The sequence below is a fragment of the Rhodnius prolixus genome, unplaced genomic scaffold (assembly GCF_049639745.1).
Source record: "Rhodnius prolixus isolate KJV_2025 unplaced genomic scaffold, Rpr scaffold_14, whole genome shotgun sequence".
In the NCBI taxonomy this organism is placed as follows: domain Eukaryota; kingdom Metazoa; phylum Arthropoda; class Insecta; order Hemiptera; family Reduviidae; genus Rhodnius; species Rhodnius prolixus.
In genome coordinates this window covers 6,733,618-6,758,220 of record NW_027411594.1, presented here as the reverse complement: position 1 = coordinate 6,758,220, position 24,603 = coordinate 6,733,618, and the positions used below count along the sequence as shown (strand labels likewise).

Below are 24,603 nucleotides of genomic sequence, written 5' to 3'. Positions count from 1 at the left end.
TTACTTTAAACTTAATTTGGCCTAAATAGAATTGTAATGAATACAAATACTACGTACAATGGAACCAAACAATTTTCTTGCATGCTTATACCGTTCACATTCCTACGTTGCTAACCTCCAGGCTTAGGTTTCCAACAGAGAGGCTGAACCCATTCCACAATCTCGGGAACCATTTCAAGAAAATTTTCTATCTACCAAAAATCATAAAAATCAATCCCACGAAGTTTCGAAAGAAGAATATGATGAAATAATCCAAGAGAAATCAGTGTACTTCATTGAAATGATTGGTTAACGAGAATGTCTCCAAAAAAACGTAGTGTTTGGAAGATTACCAGGTTCTTCATGGTAAAACTATAATACTGTTATAGACCATACGAGAAATCTGAAAGTGCCATTACATGAAAATTACCTGGAAATGGTTTTCAATAAAAGTTGTCCACCTAAACGTTTACAGATAACGTACTAAGATAATTTGATGAAGAAATCTCAAATCAACACAAAAAATCTTTTCAAAAATGGTAATTCTAGTTTTAATACTACTATTATTATTATTATTATTGTTGTAATGGCATGTCAACATCAGAGCTTTTTTTTTTCAGTACACTGCTGGCCTCCGGACAATGTTCACTCGATACAAATAACACTGCTTATCACCGGCCTGTGAGTTGTAAGCTTCGAAGCCACTTTCCAAACAAGCGAAACTTAAAAGTGTAAAAAAATTCAAGACATATAATACCAATGTTTTCCGGCCAGCTTTACGACCAAACATTGATCCAAAATTCATGGACGCTGGCTGATGGCTAACAAATTACGAACAGGAACAACAAATTAATTAAAACTAAAAGTCCAGAACGGCAATTGAACCCAGACAAACAAATTACTTTTTGGCCCAAGCTTCCGCACCCACTACGAAAACTTGAATCATTTCCTGTTTTCAGTTGTAAGAGAAGCTGAAAAATATTTACTAAACCCACACTTAAGGTATTTCTTATCATACTATTATTTTTAACTTAACATTTTTCTTATCCATATAAATTTTAATTTCTTTAGTTCGGGATGTGTAAAGCTCCATTTTCTTGAAACTCTGTATACTAATGGCACTCCTTTAGAACTACAACTTTTATTTAAATCAATTTTCTATTAAGAACACTTCTGATAGAGGGAAATAAGGACGCCCTTTTCTTAAAGGGAAATTTCTGCTTAATAAACGGTCCTCTTGCTTATTTACTATAAAGCGAGATTAAATGTGTTTTCAAAGTTTCCAGTTTGGAGAAAATTCTGCATTAAGTGGAAAAACAGAACCACATTGAGTGAATTTGTCACTATTTTTCTTAGTTCCAATCATAACCGATCAAATACTGTAAGCACTCTTTTAAACTAGAACCTAAACGTCTGCAGTTTTTCAGAAACTTTTCATAAATGTACTTCATCGAAAAAAATAAATTTTTAGATTATATATTCAGAAACTAGATACATATAGATTAAAATAGAATGTTAGATCCGTTTTAAGAAAATCTCAAGAACAAAAGAAAATCTAAAAAGCTAATCTGTAATCTTGCAACTATTAAACGAAATATCAAAAATTTGAAGACCTTTTTGGAGTCTGATTGACAAAACATGGACAGACCCATTTCTAAAAACCAACGTTCGTACTTGGAGAAGCCCAAAATATTGTATTTAGCGTTAAAACTTAAATTCCAAAATATACAGATAGCAATAAAGCATTAATTATGGTAATACATTTTTATTATTTAATCTATTCTAAAGAATTTTTCTAAACTTTCCTAAAGAAACGATATAATTACAAAAAAGATACGATCCAATTCATCCGAGGACAAAAATGAAAAACTGATGAAGGACAAGATTTTCCATTGTCCAAAATGGATACGGTTTATATTAACGTAAATAATTTTAAGCGTAAAAGATATATATGTATATATCTTTTTTATAACCTTCCCCTAACCCAGGTAATTCGCTTTTTTTATTTTCTTATTATTATTTGAACAAATTAAGAACATTAGGATGAGCTTATAAATGGCTGGAATACTAGTGGAACGATTCATTTTGTATCATGTATTCCATGAAAGCATTTTATTTTGTAATTTATTGTGTGAATAGTATTAATGGGTTTTCAATCGCTTACAAGGTAAGAAATTAAGAATTATAATTGGTTAGTAATTTCAATAAACTCCAAACGCCCTTGGAAGGAAGTATAGAAGATTTTTGTACTAAGATAAGATCGAATTTTCATCATCTGTGCCTTTCTTTGTGTGTAAGGTTGCCTTCTAAAGGAAGGCTAATTATTGTTTGGGGGTGATGGCTGAAGATACTTATAAAATGAAGACTGTGACGCTGGAGACCATTTATTGATTCTCTTGCCTTAGAAAGAGAAATTTTCCAGGCTGATGTTTGGGCAATTCTTGGTTTGTTTTTCGGGTAAGCGGGTACGCAACTGACCTTTAAAAGTAATTTTAGTCTATGGGAAACGGGGAGTTTTCACCTTCAAAACTTGTAAAATGATTCTCAGCCAGCTCAGCTGTTTCAGTTCTTGTGGCAATTTTAGGGCATGTGAAGATAGCCTCTCCTTGGACAGAGTACCAGATTTGTAGATTCATTCATCTTCGATGGAGTTGTCGGGTTGTCGTCAGTCTATGGCTTTGTATGGCGAGGGGCCTAAAGTGATATCCTTTATACATTGGTTGTGTTTCTTAAACTTTCTATCCTTTCAAACGGGACTTCCACTTTCTGTGCCTGAAACGCCTCGGGCTAAAGTCAGAAAAAAAATTGATATCCCTCTTCTAGACAACGATTTTCTGCTGGAAATTCATTGCCCAAATCTGTACCCAAGAGAAAACAAAAGGGAGCAATCCTTAAAAAAAAAAAATCCCTCTTCACAAACATGATGTGAAATTCGCGAGCTTTCTAACTGTGCATTGTTGCCTAGGAAACATCTTCAAATAAATACGGCTGTTCCGGATGGTTTTTGTAGAGTTTGATGAATACACATTATTCATCAATTTCATGAAAGTTTATTTAAATAAAAATGAACATTTACAAAGTGATGATACAAAAGTTTTTAAGAATGTTCGAATAAAAAAAAATTATGTTGATATATCTCTTAAAATAACTCACCTTTGTAAATTATCACATCTCCAGATCGCTGAAGCTTCATATCCTCCAGTGTAAGATAAGTCCTTCACCTGGGCAACCCTTTCCTTTTTTACGATAATCTGAAAATTCAAAAAATGATTCAATAAAAAGTACTTTTGTAAATATTATTCTATTTAAATAGAATTTCAAAAATACCATTATTTAGGCATTTACTTGCAATGGAGTTCAATCAAATTCTGCACCAGTTAAGCACTCAGAATTTTATAGCTTTATAAATAAAACAGAACGAGAGATTACTAATACATTTAATTGGATCTGGCCAGGATTAAATAAAACGGGAATTTGGGATGTACTCTACAAAGAGGAAGAAATTTCAGGTAAAGATTGTTATAAGTAAATTTTGTTTTCAAAAAGGAAAATTCCAGAAGCTTTAAAATTTTGTAGGAATAAAAACTGGTAGAAATGTTTTCCTAAATGAAATAAACATTACACTTTATTTTAATTGGTTGTACTCTGATGGAAAACTTTCATGGACATCAACATATCATCAAATTCCTGAAGAAAAATGGAATATCACCTTATGTAATAAAAATAACCACATTCTCTTTGAAGGAACCCCAAATAAATGGACATTTACTATGGGTATTAAAAAAAAACTGTAATCAATAAATATTTACATCTTTTAAATAAATTTCTCTAAACTAATTCTTTAAATAATACCCATTAAAGGTGACGTTTCAGTAAGTTCTTCAGCAGGTTCCACAGGAAGTATTGATGTGGGAAAAGATTTCTTGACGGTAAAAATAAATAATATTTAAATCTACAAAATTACTCTAAACAATTTTGCACTAATATGTAAATTTTTTTAAATCAATTTCAGCCACTTAATAAATTAAAGGAAAGAATAAAGCGATCTCCACAAAGTGAAACTGAAGATGATCGTAGTAAAGAAACAGTCTGGAATCGTTTGAAAGGATATTTTAAAGAACTGTTTGATCGAGGTAAATTAATTTGTAATAATTCTATTTCGTACTTATTTTTCTTTTATAATATATAAAATCGAACGGAGTACCTACAAACAAACCTATGCACAGTTCACAACAGATAGCGTTAACGTAAATTTTTGAAATTCAAGTTTCATGAACAAGCAGCATGTGCTACCTAGCGACGGATTTTGTAACTAACTTAACCTCAACTTTTATTAATTTTTGCATTTTTTTTTTTTTTTTTTAAATTTTTGTGCTTATTATTCCATAGTTTTCTATTTTTTTTTACAATTCTCGAACATTTTCTTCGAATTACGCATTTTGTACTATATGTTAATACGCTTCAGTAAAAGTTCACGTTCATAAAATTGTTTATATCTATGGAAACTTGAAAGCCCAGTTGCCGACAATGTTTCTTACAATAATTTATTTACATGAAAAGAATTTCAAACAAATGAAAAAAGATATTTTATTAGATTCTTTGTACAGCAAAAATAAAAATACATAGCCTTGAAAATTTACATTAACAGCCAAGAGATTTCTCTTCAGTCATAGAATTTGAACAAGGATATTTAGTTCTAACTAATATTAGAATAGAATAATATTATTAAGTATCCAGTAGTTTAAAATAAGTCTCTTTGACTATTTTGAGTGCAAAATTATCAATAATAATTCTTGTAGCATTGTTCAGTATCTACAACAGCATTGGGCTATTTCTTTTTACTGTTTTAACTGCTGAAAAAGAAAAGATCCTCCCACCTGAAGCTTTTGACCTTGCAAGAGTAAATAAATACCTTTAAAATAGTCTTAACAAAGGAAATGTTGGTTACATGACTATGTATTCAGAAATGCCTTCGCCTTTTAACTATTTTTAAAACTTGATTGATTAGTTGATAGATTGTAGTAGAAGTGACTCCAAAGCCGCATCTATCACGATCTAAAACAACTATTTAGACTTCCATGACTGACAGTGAAAGTGTGAGTAGTTTGTGGGTGGATTTTGTCATTGATTTGGTAAACCTAGACAGTTGCCTGCCACTGATCAATATATTGTTCATCTTTTTTTGGTTTACTCAATTTGGTCAATTTAAAGGGAGAAAGATTATTGAAAATTTCAGTTGATTTGATATTATTTAAAAACTAGTTTACAAATTTATTAAATCAATTGTCTTCATCAGTGTACATAGTAAGCTATTTCTGTAAAAACTATGTTCCACAGTACTGAAGATTAGCTAGCCATAGGTCAAAACTGAAAAATAAAAAAAAATGAAACAAATTATGACTGAAATTGGCAATTACTTCCCTCTAAATTTATTTATTGATTTTTTAAATAAAAAAAAAATAGAATGAAACGACAGAACTGATAAAAGAAACTCATAATCACGGTTTCCATTATCATAGAAGTAATTGTGATGATCTAATTAAAGCGGTTGTTGAATTATCTTTAATACTGTTCACTTAACTTATTTAAAAAAACTTTAATACAAACATCTCGTTAAAATAAGCACTTTATATCGTAAAATATGAATGAACTTACTTTTTTATATTTTCTGACAAATTATTGAAATAATTTTGACCGTTTGACTTAAAAAATGAAAAATAAAGTTAGACCATATCATTTTCTAAAGCGTTAATTACAGATATTTGTAAATGGGACCCTATAGTGGGAAAAAAGAACGGAACATTTTTTACAAGGACAAAGCTTATAATAATTAACTATAATTAAACGTTAATTTAATAATTAACTTACAGACCGAAATAGTAGCTTAGTAGTGTGGTAAACTATTGCCTACTTGGGGATTTCGTAAAATCGCCGCAAATACTTACTGCTCATTACAATCTCACACACATCATGTTTGTATTATTTCCAAGATTGAGCGATAGTTCTAGGTTCTAGGTTATTTCCATAATAGCAAAAATAAATAAATCAAAATGAAAAGAAAATGGATTTGTCTTCAATTTTGCTAGAATTAAATTATCTTTTCTAATTTTTATCTGTCTAAAACATTTTATTTTATTCCTCGCAGTAAGTAGTAAGTAGAATTGCTACTGATACTGAGAATGGATTGTGCGCATGATGTCCTTATTGAACAGTAATGGGCTAACTTCATGGAGCAAATTGTTCCGTTGGGGAAAAACCGATAGCTGCGCAACAGCAATGACACCCCCAAAGTTTTTGTAAACGGAGTACATCTAATTGCGTCCAAATTAGTTTAATTTAAGGATACCAATAGCTCTGGGAGTATGCCACTCGCCATCCAACCAACCCTTCTAAATCTCAGAATCAGATAGTTCTTGGGAAGATTTCTTCTTCTCCAACAATGCAAAAAATCTCCATGGAAGTTCTAGATGGAAGGGGAGTGCCGACAGTAAGGAATGACCGCTCCTCCCTTAATGTTTCATCCAATTCATCTCTCCGTATTAATGCCCTTCCAACTTATTCTGGTGGAGTATTCCTCTTACACGGCTATTAAGGTGGTAGAAAATGAAGGGTTAAGGCTTATCATAATCCTGGCTGTAGGACTAGTCCTTTTACTATTTCTTGTTAGCCTACTACATCTAGTTTTCGGGGATCCACCGGGAATGAGAGATAACTGTAGTTCAATAAAATTGACTGCGTTGCAGTTAATACTTGCATATAATAAAACTCCATGTATGTTTAGTGCTTCTTTAGAATTAAAATGCTTGATCATAAATTTATGCGAGTTTAAATTTTATAGTATAAAGAGCCAGTTTGTTAAAATTAAGCGTATTTCAGGCATTAGGTTCGATTTTGCTTTTCAATTTCATTAACGTGTAAAACAATTACATTTTTTCTTTTTGGTGTGTGTAGGTCCAAATGATCAACGCGGTTGGTTGACCAGATTAGCCGATTGGATTCTTGGATTTCTGGAGAGATTGTTGACTTAATCAGCTGGTGGAAGATATGGTTAAAGACAATCAGAATGATATGGAACTTCACACCATCCCTAAAAAAAAAAAAAAAGAAGTGTTCCCCTATACTTATTCCCTTAAAAAAATCATTTAGGATTTTTTCCCCCTTCTTAAATTGTTGCAAATGTTACGCAATACTATTTTTTTTTGTGAATAACAGAAAAAAGGAAGATATCTATAAAAGTAGTACAAAGCGCAGGAAGTGATATATCTGTAGACATATATATATATATATATACGTATACATTTTCTAGTTACTGATATCAAGCAGCAATCTGACTCTTCAGTGTATATTCAAACATAGTGGAGTATACTGTGCAAAGTAAACGGCTAAAACTTCAATTAATTTTATAGTTGTAAAGTAAATAATAATAAAAAAAAATGATATTTAAATTTTCGTATTGTTTATTCATTTATTTACTTCTTGTTAAATACAGTGGCGCAGTAAGTATGCATTTGTTTGATAAAAAATATCAGTACTTCGGAGGTATAATACACTAAGTCAAGGGTCGGCAACCTATTTTAGGTAGAGAGCCATTTCTTCTTAAATAATTTTAATAAATCTTACCAAGAGCCGCAAGGATGATAGTGTAAACAACTCCAATGATCATTTGTATTCACAAATTATTATTTTATGATATTCAATAACATTTAAATGTTTTATATGCTTATTTTCATGTATTGCAAAGTAAATAAACAAATAAATAATAACTAAAACTGTGTTTGAATGAAAAGGCGGCAGTCTTATATGTTAACGTACTTTATTTTAATACAATTCTATTCAATTTCAAACCTATCGCATTTAAAATTCTTTTTGAAAAAATATCTTTAATTTAATAAATGAAATTTTCATTTATTTCATTAAAATTGAAATATAAAATTTATTTTGGACAGGCTGAAGAGCCACAAAATTTGGATAAAAGAGCCGCATGCGGCTCGCGAGCCGCGGGTTGCCGACCCCTCCACTAAGTCCATTTTTTTCAAAATTTCTTTTTTTAATGTTTCTAATACAAAATTATTATTTTTATTATTACCCAACCATCTGTTAACGTGCATCTAAGTTACTTATTATCCGTCAAAGATTTAAGCAAAATAACTCCCGTGGGCTTATAAGTAAGGAAAAAACCACGAACAAAATCTTTCATTTGTTCTCCTGTAGAAAATTAAAATTGTGACATAGTGTTGTATACCTCTAAGGTACTCATATATAATTAGAAGAAATAAATATATTTTCTACTATTCTGATTATGTTTTGAACCTTGAAAGCTTTACTTAAAATTTTACTCATTTATTTTTGTAGATTTTCATTTTAACTGCACCTTTTATTAGCCATTAAGTGCAGTTTACTGATATTGCTCTAATATTCGATGCTCTATGACAAAACAAATCAGTTGTAATAAATTTTAATGTTATTTTAAAAACTCAAAAAAATTACTTCGCATTCTTTTAATATTCTATTGATACTCAATTTTAAAACTTTGGCATAATCCTCGAACAATTATTCACTCAACAAAGGTAGCGATATTCCTTAAAGAGCGTCTACTTTTCTCAAATTTGTTCCTTCCATTCGGATGTTTTCTTCTATCATCTAACAAGCAATCACCTAAAAGCGTCCTCTCGTTGCTGTAGACATCCTAAATTCTCTTAAAGCAACTTTAAAAAGTGCTTTTATGTGGCCAGTTGATGTTGTCTTTAGATGTTTCCTCTTCCTTCGGGAAATACTTTTATGAAGCGAGAGTATCTGCTCGGAAACCAGAGATGGGCTAGTAGCCGCGATTTCCCTCTAGATGTTGTGCCTTATACGTACTATATCAAAAATAATGTTTATTTGTATAGGCAATTATGGAAAATCAGAATTTCAACTAACATTAATTCAACACAAATACATCAGTCTGATTCATTTTTAATTCCTCTCACAATTTGCTTTAAGCTTAATCATTTCCACTTTCTCGTAGCAAGATATCTTGAGTAAGTATTATGATCTTGCCCAGGTGGAACCATTGACCTAATCTCGCTTGCATTTAGGGAACATCACTCACAGGGCCAGCTAAACGCACTGCCACCACCTACTCTTGAAATACATAAACTTGAAGCACATGCCAGTTACTGCCCAGAATATCTAGAAAACCTTAGGGAGGTATAGCTACTCCCTGAAGCCAGCAAATCACCTGCTATCCACAACTCCTCCAGATTGATCTGAAGATGTATCACTAGTGAATGCCTTATCTTGAATTGAAAAAAACAGGATGGATACTAATTCAAATTAAGTTCTCTCTCTTAAGGATGTACCAGTTAAACAAAACACTTTCTGATGCCACTTTACACATTGTTCTTACGTAGTATATATCCTCTCACCTCCAACAACGATTATAAAGTCGTATAATAGTCAATTCGATAAGAGAATAGGAATGAAAGATATGTCTAGGACTGCTATTCCGTAACTCAGAAATTAAAATGTTTTGTCCGTTCACCATTTTAAAAAAAGAAGTTCTAGATAGTTTAGGCATACTATACGCTTCCTTTAAGATGTTATTTCAGTTACTATGTTTAAAAAATAGGGAGTTAGAACGAAATGTACTAGATAAGTCTTCGAGAATTGAAGTTAATCGGATGAAAGCTTACAGTTGTTACTCAAGTAGCACGTACCCATAATATTTGAGGTATGTTCAACAGTTCTTTACTATTCAGTATGTTTATACTGAATTTTATTTCATTAAATACAATAAATAAAACCTTAGTTCATCTTAAACTTAGTTCTTAATTCTAGAATTTTCCATTTACTGAACTGTTGTTATTATTTCAAGTAGAAACTCAAAAAAACAAATTAGGCAAACATTGGAAAATACCGTCAAAGTGTTGTATAAAAAATAGTTTTAAACAAATTTAAAATGAAATTCTGGAACATTTTTTGTAGCTAATTGTAACTGATATTAAATATAACACAAAACTATTTCAAATAGTTCACCTTTATTTTTTTTTTTTTTTTTCAAGGTCACAATGAATTGAATGTATTGTTACATTTTGCAGGAAATACATGATTCATTTCCAGTTTTTCATCAAAATAAAATGCAACTAATTAAATCTCTTTATATTATTTGTAAATATAGGAAAATGACGTACCAGAATATAAAGTTGTACAACATTATGAACAATTTAATGAACAACCTGATGAGAGAATACCAGATAATTGGTATAGAGTAAATAAAACCACAGAATGTAAAAATTGGTTTGAGAGCGTCATGGACTTCTTTTTTGGAGATGGTAAGATGGCCGATCCATGAGCAATCGTTCATTTTTATAGTATAATTAAGAGATTTCTAAAGGACTATTTTTTCTCATTACAGCAGACGAAAGTAGAGGTCATCCAGGTGGAGTTTTCACGAGAATGATAACCTGGGTTAGAAGGGGCTTATGTCGAATGAACGGAAACTGTCCTGAAGAACAACCGTATCCAACACCAGATTTCCCGTCACCACAATTACCAAGCATTCCAGAGTATGTGCCTCCTACAGAACCTGATGCAGAAATTATACCTGACGAAGCAAACGATGTACAATAGTACTTAAGTTTGTTTGTTGAAAAGAATAATTGAATAAATTAAATACAATAAAAAAATGTTTTACTTGTTAATTCTTTGTCATGAATGTAGGTTACGCAACTTGAAAACGCTGGTATTAGATTTTATATTACTTACAGGAATTTTCTTCAAAATTAGAACTTCCGCAACACATTTTCCCGTCTTCAACAATCATATGACTGGTAGAACCTTAATTAATACAAAGGGCACTTTAGAATAAAGAAAGTTTGCCTTTCCACTTATGGTTTCTTCCTTGTTTTCTATGGGAAGGTACGAAAAACGTCTAGTCCTAGATCTGGGCTAAAAGAGTTTACTTTTGCTTTTGATTTCAATTCTGTGCCAACTTAATACCTTATTGACTTTATTTAGAATTACTACTTAGCTTACTGTACAGTACTTAAGTATAAAGTAAAGCAAAAGTACTTTATTAAAAATTCTTTTTAACAATCATTAAATAAAATCCAAGGCTTAGACCGAGAATCGAACTCGCCTCATAGCAGCTCGACTACCGTGGCACCTACGTTTTCAATAATTAGCAGCCAAGGAAGGATTTCAAAGAGATTTTACGTTACCACCAAAATCTTATTAATGAACAACATGTCGTTCCAATAAGCAAAATTTAAATAAGTTTCGACGACAGTTAACAGATAGATATTATCTTAACCTTTGTAGAGGGTAAAAAAAAAATGCGTAAATCTACAAATAAAATGCTTTTATTCCGTCACATGTCCCACAATAAAAATATATACAAATAAGTCTTGTAAGGCAAGTGAGAGCGTAAAGGCATTCCACCAGTTTTGTAAAGAAAACTCCATCACTGCAAATGAACAAAAACAAATATATTATTAGATATATGACAATAAATAAAATGATATATTTAAGGTAATTTTTATAAAATTACGACTTCTGACCATTACTTGGCAAGCATTCATACCAAGTAGTTCCGTATACCAGATGTCTGTGATAATAAAAGAAAGATTGCGCATACATTTTTTCAGTGGGCAAAAAAAGATATAAAATATGCAAATACTTCTTTTATTGAGTTCAAAATGCATTTTCACTTTACGTCAAAGTATGATTTCTACTGACCCCACTTCGGCAAAAAATTAGCTACCTTAATTACTAATTATTTTCGAGGTGGTCCTGTTTCCTCACAAGTTACAACCTGAAGGTCTTAACAATGGATAAGTAAAACACCCCTTCTTACAAGGTCAACCAATTTTCAATGCAACATGATCTCTTTTTCGCCGCAAAGAACTAAATATATAACTCACACCGCAACTGCATATTAGGAAAGTAGCAGATGTGACCTTCGACCAAGCAGAGGCTGAAATTGATTTAGTAATACATAAAATCAGTTTCTAATATCATGAAAAAACCAATGAGAAGGCTCAGAAAACATTTCTGAAGGAAAATTCCTACCGTACACTCTCGAAAAAATTTGCTGTCAGGTCTAAACCTAGCTACCAAGCACAACTACATTCAAATCTATAGACTTACTTGTTTAGAATGCGAATCGAAAGTCGTTCCTATTTTTATGTGACTCAGGAGATAATTGTTGCTTAACATCTCCGTTGTAGATGTCCTAAACTTTTTCAATTATGTAGATATTAACCGTGATAGTACTGAATGTTGCCGAAGAAGCATTCTTTAATGGGCTTTTACCAAGGAAATTAGGTTAGGTAGTACCCTTCCAACTGGCGTACCATTAAAATTCAATTTAATCTCAGATAACATAGATAAAAAGCGTCCCTTAAACTGTAAACTGTTGTTCTAATTGAATAACAATTCTAACATGGAATTTGACATTTTTTCTCTTTAAGAGATGAATCTTTAAAACAAACGATTTAAATATCATTCTACCCAATGCTCAGCATTAACTGTAAAATTTAAATTCATAAGAATTAAGAAATGAATTATCTAAATTAAAAGGGTATCTTAAAGATCATAATAATGTGCTTGGCAGGTAACTCGTACGTTGCTGTTACATATCTGAGATTGAAAAGAAATTGCAATAACGATAATGATAAATCTTAAAATATGATGAATTAACGATATTAAAATTCTTTATAAATTACTGCTTTAGTTTAATTTCTGTAAGCTAAGGTTAGTAAAGAATTTTGAAATAATGGATCAATAATTTGTTCCGCAATAAATTTTTGGATTCGGTGTATGGATACCTATGTATCTTTATAACCATAAAAATTAATTTTGTATCCAATTCCACAAGTAAATCCACAATTCTGATTTACGAAAAAGTAACAAAAATAAGTGTAATAAATATGTAAGTGGTTAATACATACTAGATGCCCACAAGGATATTAAAAAAAGTTATTGAATTAAATCTAACAAAAAAAAGTAAAAATGATAAAATTTAAAAAAAAAAAGGGTACTTTTCCGTTAGCCGGGCGCAAGTGGAAAAACAGTATTGGGTAAAACTGTTTTCTTTACAATTCATTAATATTTGTTTATAGTTGAACTTGTTTTGCTTACTATTAATTAATATTTGTTTATAGTTGAACGTTTTCGACTTTTTTCCGTTGACTTGGCTCGCGTTTGGTTCACAATTGGCGACATTTGCGCCCGGCTAACGGAAAAGTACCAAAAAAAGTAAAATCTATCTTTGGAAAATTCACCAAAAAAAACACACATTTCAAAGCAAAACTGAAAACATCATGTCGCTAATTTTTGTTTTCCAAAACTTGCACTCCTTTTAAAATGAAAGATGCAACTCACAGTTTATAATATAAATAATAATACGAGCCTTTGTGTACCAAATTAAGTAATTAATTTCTTTGACTGACTCTGATTTCAATAAGGAATCTGTTGCCACAGAAACGCAGCAATTAAACATTTTGTGATCACACAATCTGTTTCTTTCTTAATTCATCAATAGTTTTGTAGCTGTTTTTTGTAAAAAGATTGTTATAAATGAAATTATAAGAAGCGTGGCTCGATCATAATATGAGTGAACACTTGAGAAAGAAATGGAGGTCGCTGCACGAACTGGGAATTAATTTTTTGTAAATAAGTAAATTAAAAATCAAAACAAAACAAAAATCATGGCTGGTTAATGTCTTATCAAGAAAAAAAAAAAGAAAAGTTATTTCAAAGTACAAAAACTAACAAATCAAGAAAACCCTTTCAAATTCAAGCCATGGAAATTAATCTCATTGCATACCATATAAATCCCACCAGTATTTTTTTTATTTCTACTTCCTTCCCTGTAAAATTCATCAAGTAAACATTTTTAATAGAATGAAATATTTTTCACTAGCCTTAACAATTTTGTCGTATTTTTGGATTCAATCTTTTCCACTAGAGAGATGTACAATGAAAATAATTAACGATACCTTTTTTCCTGATGCTGCACCAACTTTGGCTTTCTTTGTACCCCGTACTTTTTTCATTCTATTTTTACGCTCCTTTCTCTGTTTACGTGTTTGTTGTTTCTTCTCGTAAAGTCCATGCTACGTTCACACAAACGGCAATGATGTTAATTTCACTTTTAAATAAACAAACTTACACTCCCAAAATTTTAAACTGACATACCCTTGCTAGTCTGTGTTTTGGCTCAAATTTCTTAGCAAAATCTAACGTATCATATATGAGTCCAAAACCTGATGACTTCCCACCTCCAAAATTGGTTCTAAAGCCAAAACAGAATACAACATCTGGTGTTACTTTATACATTTTGGCCAGCTTCTCCCTTATTTCTGTTTTTTTAACACTAGGCTGACCTGGATGTGTAACATCAACTACCTGAAAATTAATACATATGTACATCATTTTCAAAATGATCAAACATACACAAAATATTTGTAACTAAATGTAAGTTGAAAGATACACATATTTACCATTTGTTTCCTGCATAACAAACGGTTTGTCATAAATTTCCTAGTTTTCACCGTAACTGTTCCCTCGGTCTGAAATTTAAAGCATAAAGGTTAGTAATGTAAACAGAAAAGAGATACATGCTTCTTGCAACATATACCAGAAAACTTATTAAATAAGTTGAATACGTAAAAATCGCAGATGACAAACTTGTGCACAAATAATTTAAGATTAAAATTACCATTTCGAAAGGAATAGAACGCCCAGTAAACCAAAAAAACACAGCTTTCCTTCCGGTACAATATAGTAAGGGTTATACATGAACCAGCATGGCGACCTCTAGTGAACAATGGCAACTTCCAACTAATAGAAATTTTATAAATCAGCAGTTTATAAAATCATTAAAAGACCTTCAAATAATTTTATTCTATTCATAAAAATATTTATATTCTCTAGATTATTATTTTAATTTTTTAAATATCTTACAGAAAAAAAGGATTGTAAAAATTCCTTTACAAGAATTTACTAATTTGTTATGTCATTTATGAAATGGACTTCTCTTAAACACTATCAAATAATTTTTACTACTTCATTAATTGTTTTAAATAGGATTTTATAGGATGTTTTATAAATTTGAACAATTATCTTTATTTTCCGCGTTTGTTGGCAGCCATTGCACATCAGTCAGTCTCTAGCTGTAGCTGTTATGAGATGGCCCTAGTGTCAAATGATCCATTTTCCACATCTCCAAAGAGAATTAAATTAGATTGGGAAAATATGGACCCCGTTTTGAAAGACACTCATCCTATTTCATCTGTGGATACCAATATAAACGCTGAAATGAAGCCATTAATTGGTAAGTTGCATTAAATATGTTGGGCTCTGTCAAAGTTTCCCATTCTCATTTTACAAAATGGCGTAACTTTTCGTGCAGAATCCCGTCAATTAAGGGGGCGTGGTAATATATTTAAATGCCTCCTGTCACATGTTTCCTGATACTGACTATATTAAAATTGCGGGAAGGTTGTCCCTCAATGGTGAAGATTTTTTTTTCTTGTAGTGTTGATTGCGTAATTAAATGTAAAATGTATTTGAAATAAATTAAATAACAAAATGAAATTGTCGTTTGATTTTTATTAAGGTATAATTTTTTTTTATTGTAAATAAACAAAATTTTCCGATGTATAGTATAGTATGTATTTATAATTTTTTTTTTTTTGTATAAATTAAAATCCCATTTACAATATTATTTTTCCTAGTAATTTTCTCATTAATCCAAAACAAAAATAAATTTAAATTAAAAATTGTACGATAAAATAAATAAAATATTTGTTTTTTACCAACATTTTGTTTTGTCTTTATAAAACAAAATTTTCTCCTACCCGTCAGAGACACTTCCAATTAGTTTTTGTTTATATTAAATCTCACTGCTCTTAGTAGTTAAGTGTTGACTACCTTACTATAGATTTGTAATAGGGATGCTTATTATTTTTTGGGTGTCTATTATTTTACAAGAGAAAGTTGTACGAGTTCTTATAAAAAAAAAATGTAAATTTAGAAACAGTAATGTGAAAAATAAATTTGTTTGAAATAAAGATTTTAGGTTTTATTACGCCCCTTTACCTTACTTAAGACTTCTATTTAATATTTAACTAGTTGTAGAACTTGATTATATGAAGGTATAATTGAATTTGCTTGAAAAGTCTTTTTCTAACCTCAAATACACTTACTGAAAAAGTAATAGATTCTATTAAATGGGAAGTTTCCTCAAGTAGTTCTAAATTGAATTTTCTTCTCAAGTTACTGAATACTTGCTCTCATTTTCATTCTAATAAAATGTTTTAGGATAACATTTTAGGATCAAAACAATGTTTTTAAAAACCTAATTTTTTTATTTTTATTTTAATTTCTAATTTGTTCATGTATTTCAATGCCTCCATTTAAGATAACTTTCAGTGAAGTGGTGAAAAATTGTACTGTTGCCCAATGTTATAATTATTTATTAAAACTCGTTTTTCTTTTTGCATTTGTAGATGACTCTAGCGATGTAGCATCAAACAGCAATACAGAGTGAGTTATACAATTTATTTTTTTAGTTATAAAAAAATGTGCAAAGGTGTCTTAAATGTTTTGTTTTATCTAATGATCAGGGTAGTGTTAATTGTGGTTATATCGTAACTCAAATGTTACGGTAACTTATGCTCAAGAGGTTTAAGATTTACTAGCTCCACTTTTGCAGCATTTTGTCTGCAAGAGCAAAATTAACTCTAGAAGTTTTTGTCGGTGTGATATGTTTTATTTCTTTACGCTTCATCAGAAGTTTTTGTGGTGCCTTGTTAATCTTGTAACACATTTAATCGAGATATCCTGGAACTTGTAGATGACCGAATAACTCTGGTATAGTCCAACTTTTCAGATTCAACTAACATTTTGATAATACTTGCTTACAGAGCTGAGAGACCGTTAGATGGAATTGAAGTTGAAGTTGATGGTGAACTGGCCGATGAAGAAGATAACGAAGACGAAGACGATGCATCTTCTACTGTTAGTAATGTTTCAGACTTCAGTTGCCTGTCAGACATGAGTGGACATCAGTGGAAAGCTGGCAGTAAGATTTTAATTGATTTATTCTCTAAATTATAAATATAGAAAATATAAATATAAAGGGTAACATTTTAGGATCAAGATATAATGTTGTTTTAAAAAACTAATATTTTTTTTTCCATTTTAATTTCTAATTTTTTCCTTTATTTTAATGCCTCCATTTAAGATAACTGTGATTTCAAGGAATGGATTTGCTGGTATGTGGTGTGTTTTTGTTATGTGTCAGGTGGTACCACTCACCCAGGTTCTCAAGGGACATTCTAGGGTAAACGGAGAATCGAAGTCAGGGATAATCTCTGGTGCCCAACTAATCCCTCTCATTCAGTGTTCTCAAAAATTTTAAAGAACACTCACCCAAATTTTATGGAATCGGGAAGTTTCAGGAGAGCAACTAGGTGTATTACCATCAAACATTACATCGTGACTACCCAGACTCTCCAAGTAAACCGTAAGAAGCTCCCAACCCTTAACCAACCATTTTTTTGGGACCAAAACAACCCTAATCCAGAGAGGATATATTTCTAACCCAGGCCCCTCAGTCAACCCTAGGAAAAGGTGAGTTAGAGTTGCCAATCTCTAAATAACCGTTCCTCAACCATCACCGGACAGTGAGCTATAAGAAGCTTCTAGTAAGAGTATCTATAGGCTAGCAGCTGGATCCGAACGAGTTGTTTCCGAGACGAAATCCAATATACAAAAACTGAGATTTTTAATCGTTATTTCTTTATTAAGGAGTTTTACTCATTATTAAATGTTTGCTTGTTTATCAAACGATGTAAATAAAATTATGCGGTACTTCAAGAGAATAAAAAAGAATTTGCGACAAAAGTAAAAAGTTTTTTCCCCTAATCCAAGACTTAAAAAATATTTTGTCTAGGGTCTTTGTCATTTGTTTAAATTGCGTCGTTATACTGAGGTAATTTGGATCATTTCAGTTGATCCAATGCAGTCGCAGCTATGATAGAACTATTATTCATTACATAGGAACATAGTAGACAACCTTCCATCGTCATTCTTAGTTGCTAGAGGAATTCGTGGATAGTAGCTTAAAATTAGCCCCTGGAAATTTCCTTATTCAATGCTTTTTGCCTCAGAGGGCCATTTCAACGACAAGTAAAAAAAAAAAAAATGAAATTTTATGACAGAATTAATTTTTATTTGTAAATGTACTTATTTGCAGTTTCTATGTAAACAAAACAAAAAAATATTGTTAACATTTGTTAAAAAATTGCAATTGTCGAATTTTTTGACGATTTTGATGCTGAACGTCACAAACTTTTGTCTTATTTTCGAAAGTTAAATCACGAAGTAATTTAAGATTTAAATTGATTAAATTACTAAGAAAAAACTTCCCTAGAAGTTAACTCTTCTTTTAAACATATTTTTAGACTTAATTGGCACCATGAACTGGATTGAAAAGCAGATGATTAATGGTGTAAGTCCAAGAGTGGTTTTCAACCAATTAGTCGGCGAACCAACCGAACTTCCAGAATCCATCAGCGACACTGCTTTATGGAGGGTAATTTTTTTTTATCTGTTATTTAATTTAGTATTCGAAATCAGGTTTCTGTTGACACTACAAATAACCGCTTATATTTTTTAGTAATCCGTTTTTTTTTTGTTTTTTTTAAGGTTATCTTTTCATACCTTACTGAACCACCAAGAAGAAGTCGCTTAGCTAAAACAACATCCTTAGAAGATGTTATACAATTGCTTCAAACCTGTTCTAAAATCATAGTCCTCACCGGAGCTGGAGTAAGTTTAGATTCGCACTTTCTTCGCACTCTCTTTCCAAGAAGTGCCTCTGTTTATTACTTATAGCAATACTCTCTCCAGGTTTCAGTTTCATGCGGAATCCCTGATTTCCGTAGTAAAGATGGAGTATATGCTCGCCTTGCTGTGGATTTTCCTAATCTACCAGACCCTCAGGCAATGTTTGATATCACATACTTCCGACAAGATCCTAGACCATTTTTTAAATTTGCAAAAGAAATCTATCCTGGCCAATTTAAGCCATCACCTTGTCACAGGTAGTTAATTTTTTCCATTTTTTTTTTCTATTCAAATTTTTTTTTTTAACACAAATTTATTTTTTGGTCATAAATATTTATTCCAGGTTTATAAAAATGTTGGAGAAGCAGAAAAAGTTATTGCGCAATTATACACAAAATATTGATACATTAGAAAAAGTTGCAGAAATTGAAAATGTCGTGGAATGCCATGGTAAGATGGATTACATTGTGAAATAGATTGTAGGCTAGAGAACATAAAGGAATTGCATATTCGAAGTCCAATTAATGTTGAAAGTATTTTTTTTTTTTTATGTTAGTAAGACATTTATTATATCCTGAAGACTACTTCTGATTAGAAATCTTCTGCTAGTTCCGAGCTGGTGACTATACTTCTTTTATTCACCGGACTGATAAAAAAAATTCCTGCTCCTTGTTGATCGAGTTTTTAGCTAATGCATCAAATGTTTATTTTTTGCTCATTTAACATTTATTGGTAATTTTCTGGAAAAAATAAGCTTTTTTTTTTCAAAAAAATAAAGTACTCGGTACATCAGATTCAGTCTGAAAACCATCTACTACTGTTCCGTCTTGTGACGTCTCTTAAAGAAAGGAAGGTGTAATTTATAGCCACAGCAGAACACTTAAATGTTTAAATTATTGTGCACCTATTTGTCCCTTTAAATCTAAAATGTAAAGCTTTTCGTCTTACATAGTCCTTAACGAATACAATAAGTCAAAACGAAGTAACTTTTACAGTAAAACTGTCTTCACTGTGTTTTCTACTTCTAAAATCTACTTACTTGTAACTGAAGTATCTTTAGCTCAGATTCAGTAAGAATATAGGTTACTGTACGTAATTTTCTTTGAAACTTTATACAAGTAATAGTTTGTTGTTTTTTTTTTAATAGGTTCTTTTGCCACTGCCTCTTGCACTCGTTGCGGCCACAAAGTGACTTCCGATGATATAAAAGAAGATGTTTTCAATCAGAGTATACCATTCTGTCCAGAGTGTAATAAATCATCACAAGAGCATACAACTTTGGAAGCAGGTAATTTTTTTTTTTTTGTTGACATATAAAAATTTCAATTCTGAGGAAACGAAGTAAAGAAGTGGGATGTGCTCAGTTTAACCTATTAATTAAGCATTTCTTATAATTTGATTTTTTTTTTTTTTTTGCTAGTCTATCTTGGTAGAACTGGCCAACTCATAGTAAAAATTTTGTGAAATTGAACAAAAATTTACTTTTCCACCATTCAGGTTAAGAATTAAATTTTCTTGTCTATTCATTTCTTTCCGTCATCATAGTTATATAGATAAATTCAATATATTCTACAGCCTATTTCTTGGCATATTCTACCATAATGTAGGGACAACTATTTTTCTTTCTATTACACGCCTCACTATTTATGCAATTATGTCGATTTTTTTTTTCTTTACCACATTATCTATTTTTGTTATTTGATCCGCAGGAGTTTTGACAGATAGAGGAATCATGAAACCAGACATAGTATTTTTTGGAGAAGGATTGCCTGAGAGATTTCATGATGCAATGGCATTTGATAAAGATAAATGCGATCTGTTGATTGTAATTGGTTCATCACTTAAAGTTCGTCCAGTGGCTTTAATTCCAAGTACGCAACTTTTTTTTTTTTTTTTTTTAAGAATTACGAATTTAAGAATTTTGTTTTATTTGTGATTTACTGTCTTCATTTTTTTTTTTTTAGGCTCCTTGCCTGGCCATATTCCTCAAGTTCTTATCAATCGTGAAAGGCTGCCCCACATGAATTTTGACGTAGAATTGTTGGGCGATTCAGATGTGATTGTGGACCATCTTTGTCGCATGTATGTAGTTAAACCTTGTTTTTAATTGAACATATTTTTTTTAAATTTATTTCTAGAAGAGGAAATATTGTGAACTCTTAGTTGTTTGATAGTAAGTTTTCGTGGGAAATAAGTGGGCTAAGGTTGCTTTTAGTTAAAAAAAAAAAAAAATGGTGTATGTACGCTTTAGCAAAACAAACTTACTTACAGTTTTAGTTGTAGTAAGTTTTAAGAAACCTTGAGTAGTTTAGTAAGAAAAGAATGTTGTGAACCAATTATCCCCTTCGCTAAAATGAGAACGTCTTGAGGAATGGATTTAATTATTGATAAACTTTTCTTTTACTTAGAGAAAAAAAAATTGTTGCTCTTTTCTCATCCCTTTTGGATAAATTTATCAGCCTGCAAAAAAAAAGATGACTAATTTAAATTTTTGGTAACTTTCAGCCTTGGAGGCGATTGGGAAGAAATTTGCTGGAGAGATGTACCATTGACAGATTGTACAGAATCACTTCCAATTCATGTAAATTCCAGTTCTGATAGCCTGTAAGTAGAAAATAACCAATCCTACCAACTTGAATATATTTTATCTTATGTGGTTAAAGAATTATATATTTTTATTTTATTTTATTCGTAGTAGCACCTGTGTTTATTGTGTTCCTGATCAGTTTCGGACTTTCTTCCATTATCAGAGGTTGGATTAATACACTTTTGAATAGAGATTTCGGCTTTGCTTACGTTACCGCCTCGCACAACTCTTGCAAGAAAGATTTAATCTTATTGATTCCGAACTAACTACATTGTCCAAACGAAGAGACTAATTTTATGTATTAATTTTATCTTCAATAAATAATTTACATCATTCTCAAGAGATTCACAGATTGGCAGGAGTTCTAATATTTTTGAATATGCAAAATTTTCTCAAAAAAAAACAAAACGTTTTAAAACAAAAATTATAAAATGTAACTATTACTTTTCGAGATAGAAGAGTTTAATGAAATCTGGTGAATTTTTATCGAAAATGGTGAATATTGTAAAGTCGTAATGAAATCTGGTGAATTTTTATCGAAAATGGTGAATATTGTAAAGTCGTAGAACGGTATGAGAAGGTATTGATTTCACATCAAATTTTACGATCTCAGGACGGGGAAAATTACGAAACTATACGAATTTCCAGTGCATCACAGAATCCATTTTTTCCCCTCCATCATCAAATATTATACTATACTGCGGAACCCCCCAACCATTTTTTTCAATTAATTGTCACTTTTTATTAGATCCAGCGAAGAAGATAGTGAAGATGTGGAAATAATTGACGAAAATCCGCAACCAGTAAAATGTCAGCGCATTGGAAAGAGACACATAGCGGATGATGATGATAATTCCAGACACATTTCTTTAGATTCATCAAGAGATAGCGGAATAGGCGAGGGAAGTAATAACAGCACTGACAGTCCGCCACCATCTTCCAATGTTCAAGGTTGGCCATATAATTTTTTAAAATATTGTCTTTGCTGCTATTAAGTAAAGTTTCGCCTATAAATAAACTAGAAAGTACATCGTATTGTCTCAGTATATTTTTAAAGGTGAAGGAATTAGTTCAGTGTTACCTCGCATTGTACTTTGCAGCGTCTAGTTGCAAGTTCAGGGAGCTAGAAATTGTTGAGATAGTAATCTTGGTTAGAATCGATGTTTTTTCACTAAGGTCAAGATATTGATATTTTTATGTATTTTTTGCCTCTTATCATGTACATTTTTCCTCTTTGCAGAAATCTTGACTTTAGTTTAAACATATATAGTGGAGTTCTAGGGAATTGTGTCACGCTTCTGTCAAAACACAGTCTTTTTACTGTTTTAAACATTTATAACACAGCGATATAACACTAACTGCATAGAACATCTATAATTATAAGTTTTGTAATTGTGAAAACAGATTTTCTAATATATTTTATCCTTTAATTTTTCTTTTCCAGAAAACTGCTTTTACCGCCAAAGGAAGAGAAGGTACATATTTCCCGGAGCTGAAGTTTTAGGACTTTCAGCATACATGCCTACTTCATCTTCAGAAAACTAAAGTTGTTTTTTTGATGACAGCTTTAAATAAATAAAATTAAAACTTTTAGAATAATATTAATAGAATAATTCACATTCATTTTATATCGACCTTCGACATTCTGATATTATCAGGGTTTTTTTTTTTTTAAAAGAAAGAAAAAGTTTGTAATAATGTGACCAATTTTTTAATGATTTTTTTTATATTATTATTATTAATCATTTTAAGTTTAATATTTTTAAAAAAACTGTAAATATCTTGTTTAGTTTTCTCCTCATTAAGCATTACGTATTATAGAATGTGAGTGCATGTAATATGTATTTTGTACAGGTGTTTAAATGTGGAGGCCTCATTAACATTTACAGTATATAATTTTAATAATAGTGTGTGTAGAAATAATTCATGCAAAAAAAAACAAATTCTATAGCAATATTTAAATAATAATAATAATAATAATAATGAAATAAAATAAAAGGTGGTACATTTGGCTGTGTTTTTATGTGGTTAGATATGATGATATTGTGTTAAAATGATCTACAATAGTTGTTTATCACACAATGTATTGTGTTGATTTTTTTCTTTTTAGTATGCAAGTAAATTTCAATAAGTTATTATATCTAATATCAGTATAGTTAACGGTCGATAAATATAATTATTTTCTTCTTTTTTTTTTTTTTAAAGTAAAATGGAAAATTCTGTGTTTCAGAAAAAAATCAAAAAGAAAGTTGTAGTTTTTTGTTTATTAACTTGTGAGAGAGAGATTAGCGTAAGCTGTGAACTTAAGGAAAAAAAAGCAACCTGTTATGAACCTTCCCATTTTTACTAACAAGCGAAATGTAAACATTCGCGGAAGTTTTATTTTTGTTTCTATAATTTTTTTTATAAAGTGGATGCGCTCCTCAGTGCTCACATGGAGTGAGTATCACTTAGACTGTGGTAGTAATCATTTTTTGCGTTCATTTTGTTTTTTGATTTTTATTTTCTTTGCTAAGTGAATTTAATGTGCGAATGAGAAATGATATTTCCAGGATTGTTTCACGAGTGCTCTATAATCCAAAAAAAAAAAAAAAGATATGCTGGTTACAACCAAACTTCTGTAAAAGGCTTTTAAAACGACACGCCTATGCACAAAAAAATGGCAAAAAAGAAAAAGTTTTTGAGTGTGGACTCTTTTAAGAGAAGTCTTGAAAAAGCCCTGTAATTAATAATTTTTGAATTGCCTATTCATCGCTAAAGTCTACAGAAAGAGCAAGTTAAGTATTTTGCAGCATTATTTATGTATGGTACAATAAAATACACATTATAACATGTATCTATAAACAATTGAATTATGCTTTAGGCCTTAGATTTTTTTAAAATTTGTAGTTTTCTATCCTACTTATGGCTTTTAAGTTTCGGTTTGTTTGTTTTCTAATTAAAAATAAATAAATGCTTCATTTTTACCGTCAGGTATTTAATTTTATTTTAAATATTATTTTTGTATTTTGGTAGTTTATAAAATAACTAATTTATTTTGTATTTAACTAAGTTCTTCTTAGGCTTTTTTTTTTTTTTTAATTATGAAAGAATTTAAATAAATAATGAATCTAAGGTACCTCTTTTATCTCTCTATTTTATGTGTATTTTGTACAAAAATAAATAAAAGGAAAAAGAATAAGAAAAATTAAGTGGAA

General features: G+C 30.6%; 4 protein-coding genes across 5 annotated transcripts; 3 read left to right on the top strand and 1 right to left on the bottom strand.

Annotated features, from left to right (window-relative positions):
* The first annotated feature begins 28 nt into the window (after positions 1 to 28).
* LOC141451789 (uncharacterized) lies at positions 29 to 7,473 on the top strand. Its single transcript, XM_074123460.1, has 7 exons — positions 29 to 518; positions 600 to 2,146; positions 3,317 to 3,488; positions 3,556 to 3,753; positions 3,841 to 3,908; positions 3,992 to 4,112; positions 6,931 to 7,473. Exons 2-7 carry the CDS (start codon positions 2,072 to 2,074, stop codon positions 7,005 to 7,007), a joined length of 711 nt encoding a protein of 236 aa, XP_073979561.1. The 5' UTR covers positions 29 to 518; positions 600 to 2,071; the 3' UTR covers positions 7,008 to 7,473.
* Positions 7,268 to 10,661, top strand: LOC141451793 (uncharacterized). Its single transcript, XM_074123464.1, has 3 exons — positions 7,268 to 7,475; positions 10,139 to 10,292; positions 10,376 to 10,661. The coding sequence occupies exons 1-3, from the start codon at positions 7,413 to 7,415 to the stop codon at positions 10,588 to 10,590; spliced, it is 432 nt and encodes a 143-aa protein (XP_073979565.1). The 5' UTR covers positions 7,268 to 7,412; the 3' UTR covers positions 10,591 to 10,661.
* Positions 10,662 to 11,303: 642 nt separating this feature from the next.
* RpS24 (ribosomal protein S24) lies at positions 11,304 to 14,831 on the bottom strand. Of its 2 annotated transcripts, XM_074123466.1 has the most exons (6): positions 14,684 to 14,831; positions 14,466 to 14,534; positions 14,161 to 14,370; positions 13,962 to 14,078; positions 13,790 to 13,832; positions 11,304 to 11,425 (listed from the first exon to the last, which is right to left on the bottom strand). In XM_074123466.1, the coding sequence occupies exons 1-5, from the start codon at positions 14,684 to 14,686 to the stop codon at positions 13,821 to 13,823; spliced, it is 411 nt and encodes a 136-aa protein (XP_073979567.1). In that variant the 5' UTR covers positions 14,687 to 14,831; the 3' UTR covers positions 11,304 to 11,425; positions 13,790 to 13,820. The 2 variants fall into 2 exon arrangements, with proteins under 2 accessions (XP_073979567.1, XP_073979569.1); XM_074123468.1 differs by lacking the exon at positions 13,790 to 13,832 and having other exon boundaries at positions 14,684 to 14,830.
* Positions 14,832 to 15,110: 279 nt separating this feature from the next.
* Sirt1 (Sirtuin 1) lies at positions 15,111 to 23,077 on the top strand. Its single transcript, XM_074123436.1, has 13 exons — positions 15,111 to 15,298; positions 16,476 to 16,512; positions 16,893 to 17,050; positions 18,435 to 18,565; positions 18,679 to 18,801; positions 18,883 to 19,076; positions 19,163 to 19,269; positions 19,967 to 20,107; positions 20,529 to 20,690; positions 20,784 to 20,901; positions 21,325 to 21,423; positions 22,155 to 22,357; positions 22,851 to 23,077. Exons 1-13 carry the CDS (start codon positions 15,154 to 15,156, stop codon positions 22,949 to 22,951), a joined length of 1,719 nt encoding a protein of 572 aa, XP_073979537.1. The 5' UTR covers positions 15,111 to 15,153; the 3' UTR covers positions 22,952 to 23,077.
* The last annotated feature ends 1,526 nt before the right edge of the window (positions 23,078 to 24,603 follow it).

Coding starts and splice junctions, on each gene's coding strand:
- LOC141451789 (XM_074123460.1), top strand. CDS start 2,072: ATGTATTCCATGAAAGCATTTTATTTTGTAATTTATTGTGTGAATAGT. Junction 3,489..3,555: donor CAAAGAGGAAGAAATTTCAG/GTAAAGATTGTT, acceptor AAAATTTTGTAG/GAATAAAAACTGGTAGAAAT. Junction 4,113..6,930: donor TAAAGAACTGTTTGATCGAG/GTAAATTAATTT, acceptor TGGTGTGTGTAG/GTCCAAATGATCAACGCGGT.
- LOC141451793 (XM_074123464.1), top strand. CDS start 7,413: ATGATATTTAAATTTTCGTATTGTTTATTCATTTATTTACTTCTTGTT. Junction 7,476..10,138: donor TTGTTAAATACAGTGGCGCA/GTAAGTATGCAT, acceptor TTGTAAATATAG/GAAAATGACGTACCAGAATA. Junction 10,293..10,375: donor GGACTTCTTTTTTGGAGATG/GTAAGATGGCCG, acceptor TTCTCATTACAG/CAGACGAAAGTAGAGGTCAT.
- RpS24 (XM_074123466.1), bottom strand. Junction 14,371..14,465: donor TGTTATGCAGGAAACAAATG/GTAAATATGTGT, acceptor ATTAATTTTCAG/GTAGTTGATGTTACACATCC. Junction 14,079..14,160: donor CAAAACACAGACTAGCAAGG/GTATGTCAGTTT, acceptor GTGTGAACGTAG/CATGGACTTTACGAGAAGAA.
- Sirt1 (XM_074123436.1), top strand. CDS start 15,154: ATGGCCCTAGTGTCAAATGATCCATTTTCCACATCTCCAAAGAGAATT. Junction 19,270..19,966: donor AAATGTCGTGGAATGCCATG/GTAAGATGGATT, acceptor TTTTTTTAATAG/GTTCTTTTGCCACTGCCTCT. Junction 21,424..22,154: donor AATTCCAGTTCTGATAGCCT/GTAAGTAGAAAA, acceptor ACTTTTTATTAG/ATCCAGCGAAGAAGATAGTG.